Source organism: Sarcophilus harrisii, chromosome 1 (genome assembly GCF_902635505.1).
Source record: "Sarcophilus harrisii chromosome 1, mSarHar1.11, whole genome shotgun sequence".
NCBI lineage: Eukaryota > Metazoa > Chordata > Mammalia > Dasyuromorphia > Dasyuridae > Sarcophilus > Sarcophilus harrisii.
In genome coordinates, this window is record NC_045426.1 from 668,604,432 (window position 1) to 668,621,599 (window position 17,168).

Below are 17,168 nucleotides of genomic sequence, written 5' to 3' on the forward strand. Positions count from 1 at the left end.
TCGGGCTTACATGCCTCCCGCGGGGACCGGCCGGGGGTGCTTTAGACAGCCAGACAGTTCCAAGCTGTCCTGAGGGCCCCAGTTCCCCGCTCCGGGACCCACTTTCCCCCAGCCCCCTCCTGATTTGCCAGGGAGAGCTGCTCACAGAAGAGATTCTCCCATCCTCCCTCACTCCCCCAGGGACAGGGAGCGCCCTGGGGAATCTATTCTTAGCTCCCCCTTTCTCCCGCAGCGGGAGGCTCCATCTGTCTCCCCCGCCCCAGCCAGGACAGCTCGGAAGGAAGGCTTGGGGTGGGGGGGGGCAGGGGGTCTTTGGGGGGCGGGGCGGACGCCCGGGCTCCCCTCTGACTCAGACACTCGTCCCCGCCCGGAGGTTGGCCCGTCTGCGCGCACACGTGCGGGAAAGCCTCTCTGGCGGAAGCCGCATCCTTTGCCTCCTCCCTTGGGGGTCTGGAGGTGGGGTCAGAGGCCTCAGGCGGGGCTCAGAACCAGGAGCCGTCCCCCCGCCCTCCCCCACCTGCCCCTGCTCTGCATCTCAGCATCCCCCGAGTCTCGGTACCTAGTCATCCCAGCCTTTTATTTGCTCCCCACCCCCCCCCCGCAGGGCGGGGCAGGGCCAGGCCCAAGGAATGGGACGTACGCGGATTGGCGGGCCGTGACAGAGAACGCTCTGCCATTGGGCAGAGCGTGGGGCTGGGGAAAGGAGAGGAGCCACGCCCCCTTCCTGACGCCGTTCATCCAGGACTAAGGAGGCGTTTCCTTAAAGAAGGGTCTGCATGCGAGGCCCCGCCTTCCCCGCGCCCGTGCGTCAGCGGCTCATCTGCATGGGAAGCCCCGCCCCACTCTTTGCAGGACGTCACTGGGTTCTGCAGGAGCCCGAGCCGCCGGAGCCGCTGGAGCCGCCGGAGCCTCCGAGCCGCTGAAGCCGCCACCGCCGCATTGGGGCAAGGGAGCCAGGCTGCTGCAGAGTGCGCGCTAGGTAGGGCGAGGTGAGTGCGGGGGGCGCCGGAGCCCAGAATCCCTTCGGGGCCGCCCCCAGCCCCAGACGGGCTTTGCATCCCCGCCGCCAGGTTCGTGCATCCCTTCATCCCGTGAATTCCGCCCCTCCCCCCAGGTCCGAGCATCCCCCCTCCCCCGGGCTGGTCCCCGCTTCCCTGCGTCCCCGGCCCCCGCCTGCAGCCCGGTAACCTTCATTTGACATAAGGAGGGAGGTGTCACGGGGACCATCCGGCGCCAGGGGATCCGCATCCTTTCCTGGGGGCGGGGGCGGGGGCCTCCATCTGCTCCCCTCCCCCCTCGCCTCCCAGCCCCCTCCTGGTGTGATTGGGCCCGGAGTGGGGCGGGGGACCAGGATCGGGAGGAGTGTCCGCGCTGTGCGGCTGCGTGCTCGCGTGTCGAGGTTTGCGTGTTCCTTGTGGGTGTATGTGTTGGTTCGGGGACGTGTCTGCATGGTCTGTGCCGTCTAGGGGAGGTGGGGATGCTTGCACCCCGTGACTGGGGTCCGCACGCGCGAGGCTCTGCGCATCCGCGCGGGGTCCGGCTGCCCGCCGAGTCACCTGGCGGCCCGACCCTCTCGGCCCGGCCTTGCGTCCGGGCGCCCCTAAATCTGCCGGGGACGAACGTGGCGGTGCGTGCGCCATTCCCCGGCGCCCGAGGTGCGGAGGTTCCCCGTCCCGCAGGGCTTCCTCCCGCGCCGGCCGCGGGCAGGGCTCTGGGCCCCGGCCGGGGGCTGCTCCGGGCGGCCTCTTTGGCGATAAAGCCCTGCAGGGCCTGGGGAGACTCAAGCTTGCATGATGGATGGAGAGGCGGAGCTGAGGCTGCGCAGAGAGCCTCCTCCCTTCTCCCTCTCTCCCTCTCTCCCTGACACATCCCCGCGCTGCCTGGGGGGGCTGGATAGAGTTACTCCTCCGGGCGGATCAAAGTTGCTCCGAGCGTAGGCTGCCGGGTTAGAGACCTGCCCTCCCCCAGGTTCGGGGCCACCTGCCGCATCCTGCCTCAGTCAGAACCCGGAGCTGTCCACCCTGGTTTCCTACCCCGTGCTTAAGGCGTGGTGCCGGCTAGAGCCCTTTCAGGCTGGGGCTCCTACCCAGAAACCCCTCCTCAGGGCAAGCCCGCGGGGCCTGGGCTTCAGCATCTCTCCCTCCTCTCCCCCAGCCCCCCTCCTCCCCAAGGTTTCCGAGCAGTAGCTCAGAGCACCCCTTTCTTGGCACCTGCATGATGGCTCGCATTCATCTCCCGCTTTAGCTAGAAGGAAACAAGCTGTGTTGTTTAGGGGAAAGTGCCTTGCTCCCAGAATCCGAGGGGCAGGGCTGGTGCCCCCGGTCTGACAGTTGGTGCTGCTGATAGCTGGCACATTTGTAATCCTTTCTGTCCTTTTTCTCCTTTGATCTTCCCCCAGCTCTGTGAGCAGCAGCAATGGCAGCTGACCCCGATCTAGCACTTTAGGACTTGCAAAGCTGCCTTTTCTCATTTAAACCTCATGACAATCCTGAGATGTAGACTCTTTTCTTAGCCCCATTTTGCAGATGAAGTTAAAGTTCAGGTTTATTGATTTGCCTCTGGTCCCATGGCTGCTTTGTCAAAGATAGAATTTGACACAGATCTTACTAACTCTGAACCCAACACTCCATTCACTATCCTGTCCTGCCTCTGGGAACATCCCTTAACTAGTTCTACAGCTTAGGGCCAGTCTACCCCTCTGAGCCTCTTACAATTGTAGAAAACTTTCACTAGCTTCTTGTCAGGAAAGCCCTTTGGCATCTGAGCATAGCCCCTCACGGTGGGCTCCCCCTCCCTTCCCAGAGACACCAGCTTCTCTCCCTAGTTCACCCAAACCCTCCCTCCCCACCCTCTGCAGATGGCATCGGCCACAGACTCCCGCTATGGGCAAAAGGAATCCTCCGACCAGAACTTTGATTACATGTTCAAGATTCTCATCATTGGGAACAGCAGCGTGGGGAAGACGTCCTTCCTTTTCCGGTATGCCGATGATTCATTCACCCCAGCCTTTGTCAGCACTGTGGGCATAGATTTCAAGGTGAAGACCATCTATCGCAATGAGAAGAGAATCAAGCTGCAGATCTGGGTGAGCATGAGCTGGGGGAGGGGGGGTGGAGACAAAGAGCTGGGATGGAGAGGAGCCTGAGGCATCCTGGGACCGGGATGAAAGTGAAACGGAGCAGAGAGATTCAGGAAACAGGAGACAAGCCAGGTTCTCTCCTCCACTTGGGTAAGTCATGGAAACAGAATCTTAAAATTGAAAGGACCCCAGCTGGCAGCAGTCCTAGTGCTGCCAATTCCTACCCATGGGGCCACAGGCAAGTTCTTTAGTCTCTGCTGGGACTCACTATGCTTCTCTGTAAAATGAAGGGGTTGGATGACCACTGAGATGCCAACTATGAGGCTGTTGTCCCTATGACTTAGTGCAAGTGCTGAAGCAAGGAGGGAGGAAACATTAAGGCCCTCTACTCCATCCTTTTTTATAAATATTATCTCTTTTGATCCTCATTACAATCCTGGAAGGTAGATGCTATTGTTATCCCCATTTTACAGTGGAGAAAGCTGAGACCAACTGAGGAAACTAAGATAAGTGACTTGCCTGGGGTTACATAGTTAAGAAGTGTTAATTTAAGTGTCTGAGGTCAGATTTGAACTCGGGTCCTCCTGACTTCAAGGCTGCTGCTCTTGCAAACCCAACCATAAGTAACATAGTCCTGCTCTTCTTTCCTATGAGGAAAGGGACCGTTCTTCATCACTTTTCTGGAGCCAAGATGGGTCATTACAATTACACAGAATTTGGGTTTCATTTTGATCATCCTTGTTTCTTGTTCTCTTAGTTCTGCTTATTTCCCTTTGCATGAGTTTGTACAAGTCTTCCCATGCTTCTCTGAATTCTGCATAGCCATCATTCCCTTCCATGTAACAATATCCCATCCCATTCATAAACCACAGCTTGCTTAACCATCCCCAATCCATAGCCAGGACAGCTTGATGTAGGAGCAAATTCTTCCTTAAATCTACCTGAGATATGGCTCCCCAGGATCCCTGCCCATGGCCTCCAGTTCTGCCCCCTGGGAAGCAGAATAGTCAGTCAGCCATAAGCATTTATTAAGTGCCTACTGTGTGCTCAGCTCTACGGTCCTAAGTGCTGGGATGGGGAACGCGGAGTAAGGTGTCCATCTGACCTATTAGAATATGTTCTACCCGCCAGACATCTCCATCTCTTCCTTGGTGCCCAGATGAAGCAGAAAGAGCCCCCTGAATCTGTCAGATCTCGGGCCAACCCTATTTTCTAGCCAAGGAAACGCCCTTGGGCAAAAATTCCTCATGAGCCTCTGTTGCTCACTGGTGAAGACAGCAGCACTCTCACCACTGCCCTCCGACACTGACTGGGGTTTTCTGACTGGGTTTTGTAGATTTTCAAGCCCTAGAAATGATGGTGCAGCCTCGGGATGCTGGGGGTGGGCGGGGAAGGCAGCCAGGAGCCTGAGAGCCGAGAAATCCGGGCTCCATGCTCAGCTTGGCCCTAATTTCCTGAGGTGCTGAGCGCCCGGGCCATCTCTCACCAGTTAAATGGAGCTGATGACCTGTGCCCTCCTGAACTCATGGGGCGCTGTCCAAGGCAGGCATGGGGAATTTGGGCCATGTGCCCTGGGGGGGAGAATGCTGCCAAAAGGCAGGGGGAGATAGGAGAGAGCTGGACTCAAAGCTGGACAGATCTGGGCCAGTTCCTGCCTGACACCCGTCCTTCCCCCTGCTCTGGGCCACTCGGGGGTCCCTCCCAGCTTCAGATTGGAAGCTTTTGTGGAAAGCTTGCTTAGGGGCCCCCGAGCCTCTGCCACTGACCCCGGCTGTGGCTGAGCCTTTTTCCTCCTGGCTCTTAGGTTTTGCATCTGTAAAATGAGGCTGGATTTTCTCTGGGTTTTCTCCAGGCATTTCCCGGTGCCGGTGACCCTGGCCGACACTAGGGCAGTAGGGCCGGAGTCCTGGCCGGCAAAGTTCAGTGTGGTTTGGGAGTGGGGAGGAGGCCGCCCAGGTAGGTGAAGGTGGGAGGGGGTTTGGAGAGCGTTCAGGAGCACGCTCATGGGGAGAGAGAAATCAATACAAGACAAGGACCCGGCCAGAATGGAGCCTCAGTGAAAGCCCTGGGGACCCCAGTGCTGAGAGCAAAGATCCAAGCACAAGTGCCCAGCCAGGACCAGCGGGCCGGCCTGGCCAGGCCCCCACTCAGACTCTCCGCTCGTCCCCAGGACACAGCTGGGCAGGAGCGATACCGGACCATCACCACGGCCTACTACCGAGGGGCCATGGGCTTCATCCTCATGTATGACATCACCAATGAGGAATCCTTCAATGCTGTCCAGGACTGGTGAGCCTCAGCCTCCTGGGCGCCTTGGGGCCTGGCATTTTGGGATGGGCGCTCCTTGCCGGCTCTGGCAGCGAGCTGGCTCCTGCCCTCTTCCCCCACCCTGACCCCTCCATCCTGCTCACCAGGTCCACCCAGATCAAGACGTACTCGTGGGACAACGCACAGGTGCTGCTTGTGGGAAACAAGTGTGACATGGAGGATGAAAGGGTTGTGTCCTCTGAGAGGGGCCGGCAGCTGGCAGAGCACCTGGGTAAGGAGGCTGGAGGCCCAAGGGCGGCCTGTCATAAGCTCCCAAATTTCCTGAGACCTCAGAGGGCAGGCCTCCTTTCCCATATCCGAGAGGTCGGACTCTACGGTCTTCTCTAGGACAGGGTGCAAGGGGTAGGGCGCGGGTTTTCCAGGGTAGACGTGGGTTCCAATCACATGGCTCTAAGTCACTCTTCCCTGCTGGATCCATTGTCTTCTGTTCGGAGCCCAAGGGCTAATTATCCCCCATACCCCAGACCTCTCTTGCAGGCAGTCCTGTGGAACCTTGGAACCCTTCGCAGTATTTTTAAATGCATAAAGTGAAATACATAGGATTACAAAGGAACTGACTATATTTTAAAAACCAAAGGCTTACTTAAGTCTACCTTTGCACCCCTGGGTGACTGTGGGCCAGTGAGCTCAGAGGAGCTGGACGCCCTCCTGCAGGACTGCAGAGTCCTTTCCCTTGTGGGGGAGGTCTGGGAGAGCCGGTCACTCCTCCAGTCTGCCTTTCCCCACTCACCCGGTCCTGTTGGGGAGGGACTGGGGACACAGGGACACTGGGCTGTCCCTGCCCCGGGGGGTGGGGGGGGGAGGAGGGGGGAGGCTGTTCCTGCTGGGGGGCGGTTCCTGGGGCGGGGGGGCTGTCCCTCCCCCGGGGGGGCGGAGTTGTCCCTGCTGAGGGGCTGCCCCCACTCACAGTTCCTCCCTCCTCCTGGGCAGGATTTGAGTTCTTTGAGGCCAGCGCCAAGGACAATATCAATGTGAAACAGACCTTTGAGCGACTGGTGGACATCATCTGTGAGAAGATGTCGGAATCCCTGGACACGGCCGACCCCGCCGTGACTGGAGCCAAGCAGGGCCCCCAGCTCACAGACCAGCAAGCACCCCCCCACCAGGACTGTGCCTGTTAAGGCCCTGCGCCCAGGCTCTGTCCTTCCTCAGCGGTCACTAGCATTCCCCCTGCTGCTCACCCACCCCCCACCGGTCACTTTCCTTGTGTGCCCCCCACTCCCCCACTCCAGGGCCAGAGCCCCAAGCCCTCGGGGAGAGTGAGCTCAGCAGGGAAGGATGGTCTAGTAGGCCTTTACAGCCTCCCCCGCCCTTAGTCTTCCCAGAGCTCTTAGGAGCTTCTATTCCTTTAACTTATTTAATTTATTAAGCTATTTATTATTTGGAGACTTGTTAAAGAGATCGTGCCCCACTTGCTGAAGCCCATCTCTGCTTCCCCCATCCCGTTCTTCCCCTCCATCTCCCATCCTTCAATGGGCTGATCTCCTTAGCCCCAAACAATGGGGAGGACTGGGCCCCTGGGCCCCACTCAGGGGCTGTGCCCTGCAATTCCTCCCAGCTGCTGGGTCCCTCTTTACTCCTCGACCTCGGTCCCTGTAGAAACCCCCTTCCCCCTCCCTCTTGCTGTCTTCCTCCTTGTACATATGAGACTGAACCCTGTACATAGGATTAGCGAGTGATCCCGGTGTGTTCCATGCTGTGCTGACTTGTGCCCACGGATTTCTTTTAGCCACTTGGTGTCGGTTTGTTTAACATCACTTCTAAAACCCAGCATTTCAGGGCAGAACATAGCAAAATGCTCCTCCCCGTCTCTGGGAGCAGGTGTCAGAAGCTGGCTGGGAGCCCCTGACCTTTCACGTGACCTCTCTGGCCCGCTCAGGTTTGCACAAGACGAGGGCTCAGGGCTCGTCCTCGGGAGGGCCTGGTCTGGCTTGGCTGCTGGTACATTTGGCTTAAATTACTCAGAACACCTTGGACAGCGGCGGGGAGTGGCCCTGCCCGGCCCCAACTCCCTTCCCAGGTCCCGGGAGACTTTGTGGGGGAGAGAGGGGGCACCAAGGAGCATGTTTCCTTCAGGTCGTCCACTCCCATGTGTTTGTATAATTGTTTCACGTGAAGAATGTGAGTTAGTGATGTATCAGCAACCAAACTCGAGTATCCCTTCTTTTTCATTTCTGGGGGGTGGGGTGGGGGGGGTTCCCTGAAGGCTCACCTAGCGGAAGCTCCTCTTGGTGTGGTTTTCCCGAGGCCCTTCTGGGAGGGCTGCACTGTACTGTACAGATGTGACAAGTGTCAAACAAGGGTGTTTCCTAAATCACTGTATCAGAGGTGTCGTGAGAACAATAAAATCCTTCTGAGCCCGGTTTGGCTGGAGGTGTGAGGCTGCTCTCCTCAAAGCTCTCAGTGACTCTCCCCGGGAGGCAGGAAAGAGATGGGGTTTTCTTGAGCAAACATATGAGCACACAACCAAGACATGAGAACAGCCCATCTGGATTAGAATCTTTATTAGTCTAAGACATCTTCCATCCCAGAACAAGCTTCCTACCTGAAGTTATAAGGGGACCAAGTTGCTCAGGCCTGCCCAGGCAGGAGGTGACAGCATCTCCTAGGTCTGATCCTGCCCACCTGCCACCCGCCAGTGACTCCTCTGGCCCTGGCTCTGGCTAGAGCTAACAGAGGATGGTTGGGATGTTTAGCTTCTGCTCTGGGGTCAGGGAAACACAAGGCCGACCCCCTGCTCTTTCTCTGGCCTTCAAGCCCAAGGACTCTAATTTTTACATCCTACAGGCGTGGAGCACTAGCTCCACGGGCTGCTTTCACAGAAGGCACTAGTCTTGTAATGACGTGCAAAGTGGGCCCCTTCGAGGGGCTCTGGCTCTGATGCGTAAGGTGCTCTGAGATCCCTGGCTCCTCATCTGCAGAGAAGTGGGGTCCCACTTGGAATGGTGAGACTGAACAGACTCGGGGCCACACTGCTCGTAGTCCTCTCTGTCTCCTGGACACAGTGAATCAGTTAAGAAATTACATAGCAATCTTTGATTAGGTTTCTAGGGTCCAGTTGTGCTCAGACAGCTGGCTACGTCCTCACTCCAGCCCTAGTTCCAGATGCCCTTGCCTGGGCCTACTGTGCCCGGTTTTACCACTGCCAGAGGCTCAGCCCCATCCAGCGTCTCAGTCGGTGTGGGAGGCGATGCCCAAGCGGCCGGGGAGGTGGTCCTGTGGGAGGGTGAGAGCAATGCGGGGTGTGTCACCTCTCCATCCTGCACGTGGCAGCCCTCGGCAAAGGGCACCCTGAGCCCCTCCATTGATGCTGCCGTACACAGGGGGCATAGGGAGCACCGAATACAGCTGGGAGGCAGAGTCTCAACTCAGGGCTTTCTGTCCCATGTGACCCTTCCCCAGCCTATGCCGATGTCCCAGCTGCTAAGCAAAGGCAGGAAGAGAGAAAGGGCTTCCCAGCCCAGCCCCACATCATCTCCACCAGACCACACTGATGCTAAAACCTCGCAACAGAAAGGCCCACATCTGGCTCCAAGCACCCCGACCTCCCCCTCTCCCTGCACTCCCCTGGCCAGCTCTGCTGTGAAGGCCCGTGTGGTCCTCCTGAGGACGGCCCCGAGTATCTGGGACCTGCTGCCCTAACGCAACAGCTGAGGCCTGAAATGGGAGGAGAGCAGGGGCCAGCCAGGACTCACCCGGTGCTTCAAGTACGAGAGGTAGGTGTCCCAGCCCAGGGTCATGCTGTTCACGTACATCACTCGGTAACTGGTAGGCACATAAAGGAAGTTCACCAGCTGCGCAGCTGGCCACACACACCAATCAGCCTGGCAGGAGGGAGAGCAGAGTTACTTCTCTAGGAAAACTGCTTGTCAAAGCTGCGCTGCACTAACCTTACTCTAACAGCAATCCCTGTGCGGTTCCTATGCCCACAAGCTCAGCAAAGTCACCCAACGAGGCGCAGCCAGGACACAGACTCCATTCCGGCCCCCCTCCATCGGGGAGAGGGTCCCTCTGAAAGGCGACCGTGTCCAGCAGGCAGGCCCCTCTCTGCTGCATCTGAGACAACAGCAGGGACCTGAGCAAGGAGGGAAGCTGGGGGCTCAGTCTGGGAAAGGCCAACCCGGCCCTGGAAACACCCCCTCGGGACCAAAGCTCAAAAGCTGTTTCTCTGCTTATGGCCAGTTCCAAAGATCCCAAAGCAGGAAGCATCCTCAAAGACCCCCAAGCAGCTTCCCCCGCCCCATTTACACACAAGGAAACTGAGGTCGGAGAAAGAATGACTCGTCTCCAAAGGCTTAGGTCCAGGTGAATGGATCCTCCAAATGAATCCAGAGGATTCTGCTGATTGGGCCCAAAGCCTGGGCCTGTGGAGTCCAGGACTTCACTAAGATGACTATGGAGAGAGGAGATCTGGGGGTACAGCTGCTGGTGCACGTGAGTTTAGGTTTGGACTGATATCAGCAAGTGCTGCACAGTATCAAGAATGCTGAATTTTGTATCAGGGGACTTGGGTTCAAATCCCAGCTTAATAGCTTATGAATTCAGTTTTTTGCTCTCTAAAATGAGGAGGCTGAACTGGATGTTTTCTAAGGGACCTCTGACCTCTAATACCCAAGCTCTCCCCACTGCTAGGTGACTATCAGGAAAGGGGAAGGTCATGAGGTTTCATGGTCAGGTTACCTTGTAGAACTCCCAGAACTTGTCCTGCAGCTCCTGACAAGATGTGTCCAGGCTCTGGCCCTCTAAGCAGCCCATTCCTGCAGTCAAAGAAGAGGAGTAGAGAAGGTTAGGAGAGGGGTAGGGGTAGGGTGAGGGGACCAGGAAGCCCCGACTCTTCAAGAAGTCCTGCAACAGGACAGGCAGCTTGGGTGTGTGTGTGGATAAGGACTGGCTGCTTACTTCCCTCTGGCTCACAGGAATCCTGCCTGAGCGGTCCCAGAAGCCTCTTTTCTCCCCCTAGAGATGGTGTTTAATGAGTAAAGGACAAGGGGAGGAGGAAGAGTTGACTGGAGGCAGCCTAAACCCCCAAAGGAGGAAGGAAGAAGGTTCAAGGGAGCCCTAGGTATAGAAAAGTAATCTTTCTAGTTCTCCCAAGCAGAGCTGGTAACTGAGAAAACCAACAAATCTCCCTAATCTCCTTGAAAGCCCTGAGAATGGCTTCTACAACCACTACCCAATAAGAACTGTTTTCTGGAATGATTTCCCAATTTTTCTTGAATCTTCAGTCTCCTACCTGGAGTATTCTTCACTCAATACATTTCTTGCCAGAATCCCCTCCACCCCCCACCTAAATAGTTGTTTAACACCCCCCTTTAGCCTCTAGGTTGCCACAATTCCTTGGAATCCCCTGCAGGGATTATTTGAAACGTCAGAGGCTTTACTTGTACAAATCTTCTCTCCTTTCTAAATTGATTTTACCCACCCTGGAAACACAGCATTCACTCCCAGGCCCAATCCCTATTGCTGCTGTTGGACCCAGAAATGATGGCCTGCTCCATTTCTGACCTGGACTAGTTAACCATCCTTAGGCAGCTTGAAGGCCTGCACCCCCAAGGGCTGCCCTCGCCCTTATCGGTGCCAGACTTAGTGGGGGCATCCAATCAACTTTAGCTCTTCTGCAGCTCAGAACTCCTGAGCTCTAAGACCCACTAATCTCACCCTCGCCTCTAGGAGCAAGGACTGTGGACAAGTGACATCACACACAAGTTCACATTCTCCTTGGACCCGAGGTCAATTTCTCCCCTTTGGTAAAAGGAACCCAAACCCACAGAAGCACAGGGTACAAACTGGTCAGAGAGAATGCACTCCTGGCAGGGTCGGGAGGTCCCTTGGGATCCCTGAAAGCCAGCATGGGGAAAAAGAAGAAAAGATCTGGGAGATAATACCAGGCCTCCTCCGCCATCTTTCTATAGCTCTGATTCTTCTCCAACTATAGTATTCTCCAAAGTTCATAACTGAGTCCTTTGCTCTTTCCTCACTAGATTTGATCCTGGGATCTCATCTATTCTCTGGATGTTAACTACCACAAGAGATCTACCTTTTTAGCCCCAACCTTTTCCTGGGAATTCAGTCTTGCATGTTCAAATGCCCTTTGGACAGCTCCAGGCGGTAATCCCAAAGCTAACTCGGGAACAATAGCTGAGGGACAGCACACAGAGCTCTGGACTGGGAATCAGAAAGTCTGGTTTGAACGCCAAACCAAAGTGTTTGAACTTTTGGGGGGGAGACACTGGGGAATCGGAAAGATGAGCTATTTGAAAGTGTTTGCAGCTCTAACATGCTAAGAAGTAATAAGCTTCCCACCTCCCGTCTCTTCTCCCACACAGCAGCTAACATTGCCTTCTTAAAACATCCCTCTAAGTGTATCTTTAGTGGCTCCTTTTATGGAGTAAGACAAAGTCCCACTCATTTTCCTTCCTCATAGTTCTAGCCTTGCACACAGCAGGTACTTGTTGATTGCTGAAATTAATTCAATCTGGCCATAGGATTCCTCTATCCACAAAGCTTCAGGGATGATTCCCTAATGTCTCCCAAGAGCAAATGGAAAATCCAAAGTCTTCGACAAGCTAAAGATCCTTTAGCTTTCTTATTTAAAAAAAAAAAAAAAAAAAAAAAGGTGTTCTTTTCATTTTTTTTACATCCTTCAATTGACACGTCCCCAAAAGCCTCTCCTTCACAACAAAGTGAAGCAAAGGCAGGGGCCAGTGGCCTGAGGGCAGGAGGGAGGAGGCAGGATTCACAGCTGGTCACTGCTTCTCTTCTCCTGCTCCCTCTACAGTACCCTGCACCTCAGTGCCCCTTCCCTTGTTCCCTGTGCCCACCTCCCACGCCCCACCACTGTGAGCTGGTGCCCAGAGCTCTGGAATCTGAACCTCTGGGAATTCTATCAATCTTTTAAGGCTCAGGGCCGAGGCAAACGTTCCCTCCCTGAAAGAATTCAAGAACAATGCCATCTCCCACTGATGCACTTACTGATTGATTGCACTGTTTGATGCACTATCCATTTTTTACTGCAGCTATTTGAGTATTTACCGTGTAGCCCTAAAACGAGAACTCCACAACTATTGCTCCCCTCTTTCCCTTGGAAGCCAGGTGTTGCCAAAGTGCCGAGGACCAGCCCCAGAGTCAAGAAGGCTCAGGTTTCAATCCAGCCACAGACGTTCCCTAGTCATTTCACCTCTCTTTGCCTCAGTTTCCTCATCTGTAAAATGACCTGGGGGAGAAAATGGCAAACCACTCCAATCTTTGACCTTTTCCTAGAAAACCTAAAAGGGGTCCCAAAGAGCTGACGACAAAATCCAGAGGTTCCCTGAGCAGTCCAGGGTTTGCACAAGCGTTGGCTGGGGTGTTGTTGTTTTACTTGGCTCATTCACCTCCTGCTCTAGATCTCTAACCAGGCGTCGCCATCACGGCTCCCTCACTCACCAACCCCTCTGGTGGTCTCTGCACTGTCCGGCTCAGTGAGGGATGAGGCGCAGCCCAACCTTTTAAAACAAGCACCTCAGAGACCCAGAACCCAGGGAGTGAGCGCAGCAAGGAGGGGAGCAGGAGCCCTCCATGAGTCACTCTTTAAAGGGGGATCAAAATTCATGAGAGCTCACGAGGGAAGAGGGAAGATCAGCTAGGCTTAGAGCCCAACCTGAATAATTAATAATAATGGGGCGATGTGTTTTAATAAGTGAGGAAACAATTCATGCTATTCCAATTTAGCAGCAAAACAGACATAATGAATGGATGGATTCCCCAAAGGCTGGGAATACAGAGTGAAACAGAGTTTTATGAATTAAAAACAGTTAATTAACAACTAATTGGTCTTACTTGATTAGCTGTTTTTAATTCATAAAAATCTGTCTCACTCTGCAATTAAATCAATTAACTGGATGCAAAATTAGAGAATCTGATTTCTGACCAGAGAAAAGATGAGAGACTTTCAGAGTGGGGGATGGGAGTAAAAAAGAACTTCCATCTGGTTGGGAAGGAGCCAGTGGAGCTGGGGGTCTTTCTTTTCCCACACTGGATCGAACTGATTAATTTCATCTACCTGCATTTATATATGCACAATATATATGCATATATGCATAAATGCATAAATTCATAAGCATTTGTGAAACAAACAAGGCTTATGTCATCTAGTTTCCCACGGGTGACGGAGGGTCACACACAAGACGGACTCTAATTGGCTAAACAAAACCAGCCCCTTTGCTCAGTTCTCCCCGATTCCCGGGAGCCAGCTCGGTCACCCCGTTTGTAAGCCGAGTCTGCCAGGTTTCCCTCTCCGCGTGGGGGGGCTTTGGCAGGCCTGCCACTCACCCAGGAAGTACCACGCCCCCAGGAGGGGGGAGGCCACCAGCTGGTCAACCAGCACCTTCTTCAGGATGGTCCCGATGTCCTTAAACCCCACGGCAGGGAAGAGTCTGTCCAGCCACTGGTACCAGTAGTGCAGGAAGGGGCCCATGCTGCAGCCCATGGCAAACATCCTCGCTGCAGAAAGAAGCGAGGCTGAGGGGCGCCGGACCGCGGCCGGGGAGAATGGCCTCGGCCCTTCTGGGGCAGCGGGACGGGGGCGGGGTGAGGAAGGGGAGGACGAGGTGAAGCGGAGGCAGGGGGAGTGAGGGTGTTTTGGTGGGAGGGGCTGTGGGCGCTGGGTTCAGAGGTCAGGGTCAGGGGTCGCAGCTCACCCGTGCGACGCAAGTCCATAGGTTGGGGCGGCCCGTCGGCTCCCTCGGGCAGCCGTCGCTCCCAGGCCTGCCGCACCGCATCCCCCGCCGCCATGAGCGCCCCGCAACTCAACGTGTTGGTGACCAGCAGGAGCCGGCCCCGGAAGAGCGGCCGCCACGCGGCCAGAAGACCCACGACGACTCGCGGCCCGGGCGGAGCCATCGCGGACCGCGGGGACCCCGAAGGAAGCGGAAGCTGGCGCGGGACACCGCCGCGGCGGTAGCCCGAGCTCTGGCTCCCAAACGGCCCGCGCTGCGGCCCACGTCCCGACGCTTCCGGCAACCAGCCGGCAGCCGAGTGACGTCGCGGGGCCCTGACGGCTCCCAAGGCGGAAGTGGGAACTGCGCAGACTCAAAAGCGCGACTTCCGAGTCCGCGCTGGGCCCTTGCCTGAAATGCGCTTCTTTCTCATTTCCACTTGCAAGTTTCCCCGCAGCCCGCCCGCTGACAAGGAAGGGAAAGAAATGAAACGGGCTGAACAACCGCGCCCACATCCATCGTGAAGCCAGCTGAGGGGCGCCGCCGTGCGCAGAGCGCGGGCAGTCCGGAAGCGAGTCCGCGCTGAGTCTCCGCGGAGCCCCGGACACTTCCGGGCGCGTCTCCCCCCGGGGCTGGAAAGCTCTCGGGACGGACTTCCGGGCGCGTCTCCCCCCGGGGCTGGAGAGCTCTCGGGACGGACTTCCGGGCGCGTCTCCCCCCGGGGCTGGAAAGCTCTCCGGACGGCGCGGGGCGGAGAGCTGGCAACCGGCCGCCTCCTTCCCCTGGCCGAGGAGAGTGGGCAGGGAGCGTCAGCGCCCCCCGCGGGAAGTGGCCGGTGTTTCGGGAGGCCTTCGCCACCCCTGAGCAAGAGCCTCTGAAAAAACGTCCGTCTGCGGCGGCCAGCCTCAGTGCGGGCAACTCGCAGCGTCGTTACGGCCTGGGGACAAGCTCCCAGCAAGGCTGTGCCTCCCCCAAGCGATACCTCCTCGCTAGCTACTCCAGTCCCGTTCCCAACAGATCACGAATAAGGCTTCACAGCCTCGGCTGAGCAGCAGCGTTTGCGGAGCAATCCAGGAAATGTCCCCCGCCCCACCAGGGGCAGACCAGCACAAAAGCCCTGTTCTCACCTCGAGAATTAGCCAGCACAGAGCCCCCTCCCTCCAGCTAGACCCCGAAGCCCGGGGGAAGCCAGCAGCAAGGCCCTGAGAGCCCCAGCAAGCTTGGGACAGTACAGGAATAGAGCCTGACTCTCATCCAAAAAAAAAGTCAAAATTAGGCAGAAAAAATGATGAAACAACAAAAAGGAGAGGGAGGGGAAGAAGGGTGCCTTTGCCACTAGGAAGCTATTGTGCTGATAGGGAGCATTAAAGCACAAATTTAGAAGGGGACAATAGTGCCCAAAATAGCTATGAGTAAAGCCTCAAGGGAAAATCTAATTTGGATTCAGCTTTAATAAGAATTCCTGGAAGATCTTACAAAAGATTTTAAAAAGTAGAGAAGTAAAAGCAAAATTAGGAAGTTGAGTGCATGCAAGAGAGTCACCAAAAAAAAAAAAAAAAAAAAAAAAAAGATTCAACAGCATGGAAAGTTGTGTAAAAATTCGCTGAAGAAAATAATTCTCTAAAAAATAGAATTGACTAAGTGGAGAAATGCAAAAACTCACTGAATATAATGATTCGTTAAAAATTAGAATTGGGCAAGTGAAACATCAAGATTCAAGAAAAAACTTTTATCAAATAGAAGAAAATATGAAATTTCTCATTGGAGAAACAACTGATCTGGAAAATAGCTCCAGGAGAAATAATTTAAGAGTTGTTGGACTATCCAAAATTCATTATTTAAAAAAAAAATTTGACATCTTTCAAGAAATTACCAAGGAAAACTGCCTCAATATACTAGAACCAGAGGACAAAAGAGAAAGAGCGGATCAATGAATTGGATGTGCAACTAAAAAAATTTTTAAAAGAACAAATTAAAAATCCTCAGTTAACAAATTGGAAATCCTGAAAAATCAAAGAAGAGATTGCTAAGATTGAAAAAAAAAAAAAGAACTAATAAGTAAAATTAGAAACCAATTTAAGGGGGGGAAGGGGAACTACAATAAAATAGATAAACTATTGGCTAATTTGATTTTAAAAATAAAACCAAATTACTAATAATGAAAGGGGTGAATTTACCACCAATAAAGAGGGAATTAAACCAATAATTAAAATCTTGCTTGTCCAATTATATGTCAACAAATTTGACAAATAAAATGGCTGAATAATTAACACAAAATACACTTTGCCCAGCTTAACAGAAGAAGAAATAGAATACTTAAATAATCTAGTCTTAGAAAAAGAAATGGAACAAGCCATCAATCAGCTTTCTAATAAAAAGTCTCCAGGGCCAAATAGATTCACAAATGAATTCTACAAAACATTTAATTGAAATCAGAACAATACCAATACTATATAAACCTTTGAAAAAAAGATAAAAAAAGAGTTCTATCAATTTTTTTCCCAACACAAATATAGTGCTGAAATTTAAAGCAGGAAGAGCCAAAACAGAAAGAAAATTAAAAATCAATTTTCTTAATGAATAGCGATGCAAAAATTTTAAGTATTAGCAAGATTAAGCAATCTATCATAATCATTTACTAAGAGCAGCTAGGATTTATACTAGAAATATAGAGCTGGTTCAATATTAGGAAAACTACAAATATAATTGATACTATCAATAACGAACCAACAGAAATCATATGATTGTATCAGTAGATGCAGAAAAAACGAATAAAATATAACACCCATTCATATTAAAAACACCAAAAAGCACAGGAACAAATGGGGCTTGCCTCAAAATTTTAGTACCAAAAACCATCAGCAAACATTATCTGTAATGGAAATAACTAGTAGTCTTCCCAGTACAATCAGGGATAAAGCAAAGATGCCTATTATCACCTCTATTTCATATTGTAATAAAAATGTTAGCTATAGCAGTAAAAGAAGAAAAAGAAATTGAATAGATTAGGATAGGTAATGAGGAAACAACTATCATTCTTTGCAGGTGATGTGATGATATACTTA

General features: G+C 53.7%; 2 protein-coding genes across 2 annotated transcripts; one reads left to right on the top strand and one right to left on the bottom strand.

Annotated features, from left to right (window-relative positions):
* The first annotated feature begins 788 nt into the window (after positions 1-788).
* On the top strand, positions 789-7,770 carry RAB3A (RAB3A, member RAS oncogene family). Its single transcript, XM_031948216.1, has 5 exons — positions 789-989; positions 2,858-3,085; positions 5,250-5,368; positions 5,494-5,618; positions 6,338-7,770. Exons 2-5 carry the CDS (start codon positions 2,858-2,860, stop codon positions 6,526-6,528), a joined length of 663 nt encoding a protein of 220 aa, XP_031804076.1. The 5' UTR covers positions 789-989; the 3' UTR covers positions 6,529-7,770.
* Positions 7,771-7,894: 124 nt separating this feature from the next.
* On the bottom strand, positions 7,895-14,531 carry MPV17L2 (MPV17 mitochondrial inner membrane protein like 2). Its single transcript, XM_031948217.1, has 5 exons — positions 14,086-14,531; positions 13,718-13,888; positions 10,088-10,164; positions 9,103-9,231; positions 7,895-8,623 (listed from the first exon to the last, which is right to left on the bottom strand). The coding sequence occupies exons 1-5, from the start codon at positions 14,285-14,287 to the stop codon at positions 8,579-8,581; spliced, it is 624 nt and encodes a 207-aa protein (XP_031804077.1). The 5' UTR covers positions 14,288-14,531; the 3' UTR covers positions 7,895-8,578.
* Between the last annotated feature and the right edge of the window lie 2,637 nt (positions 14,532-17,168).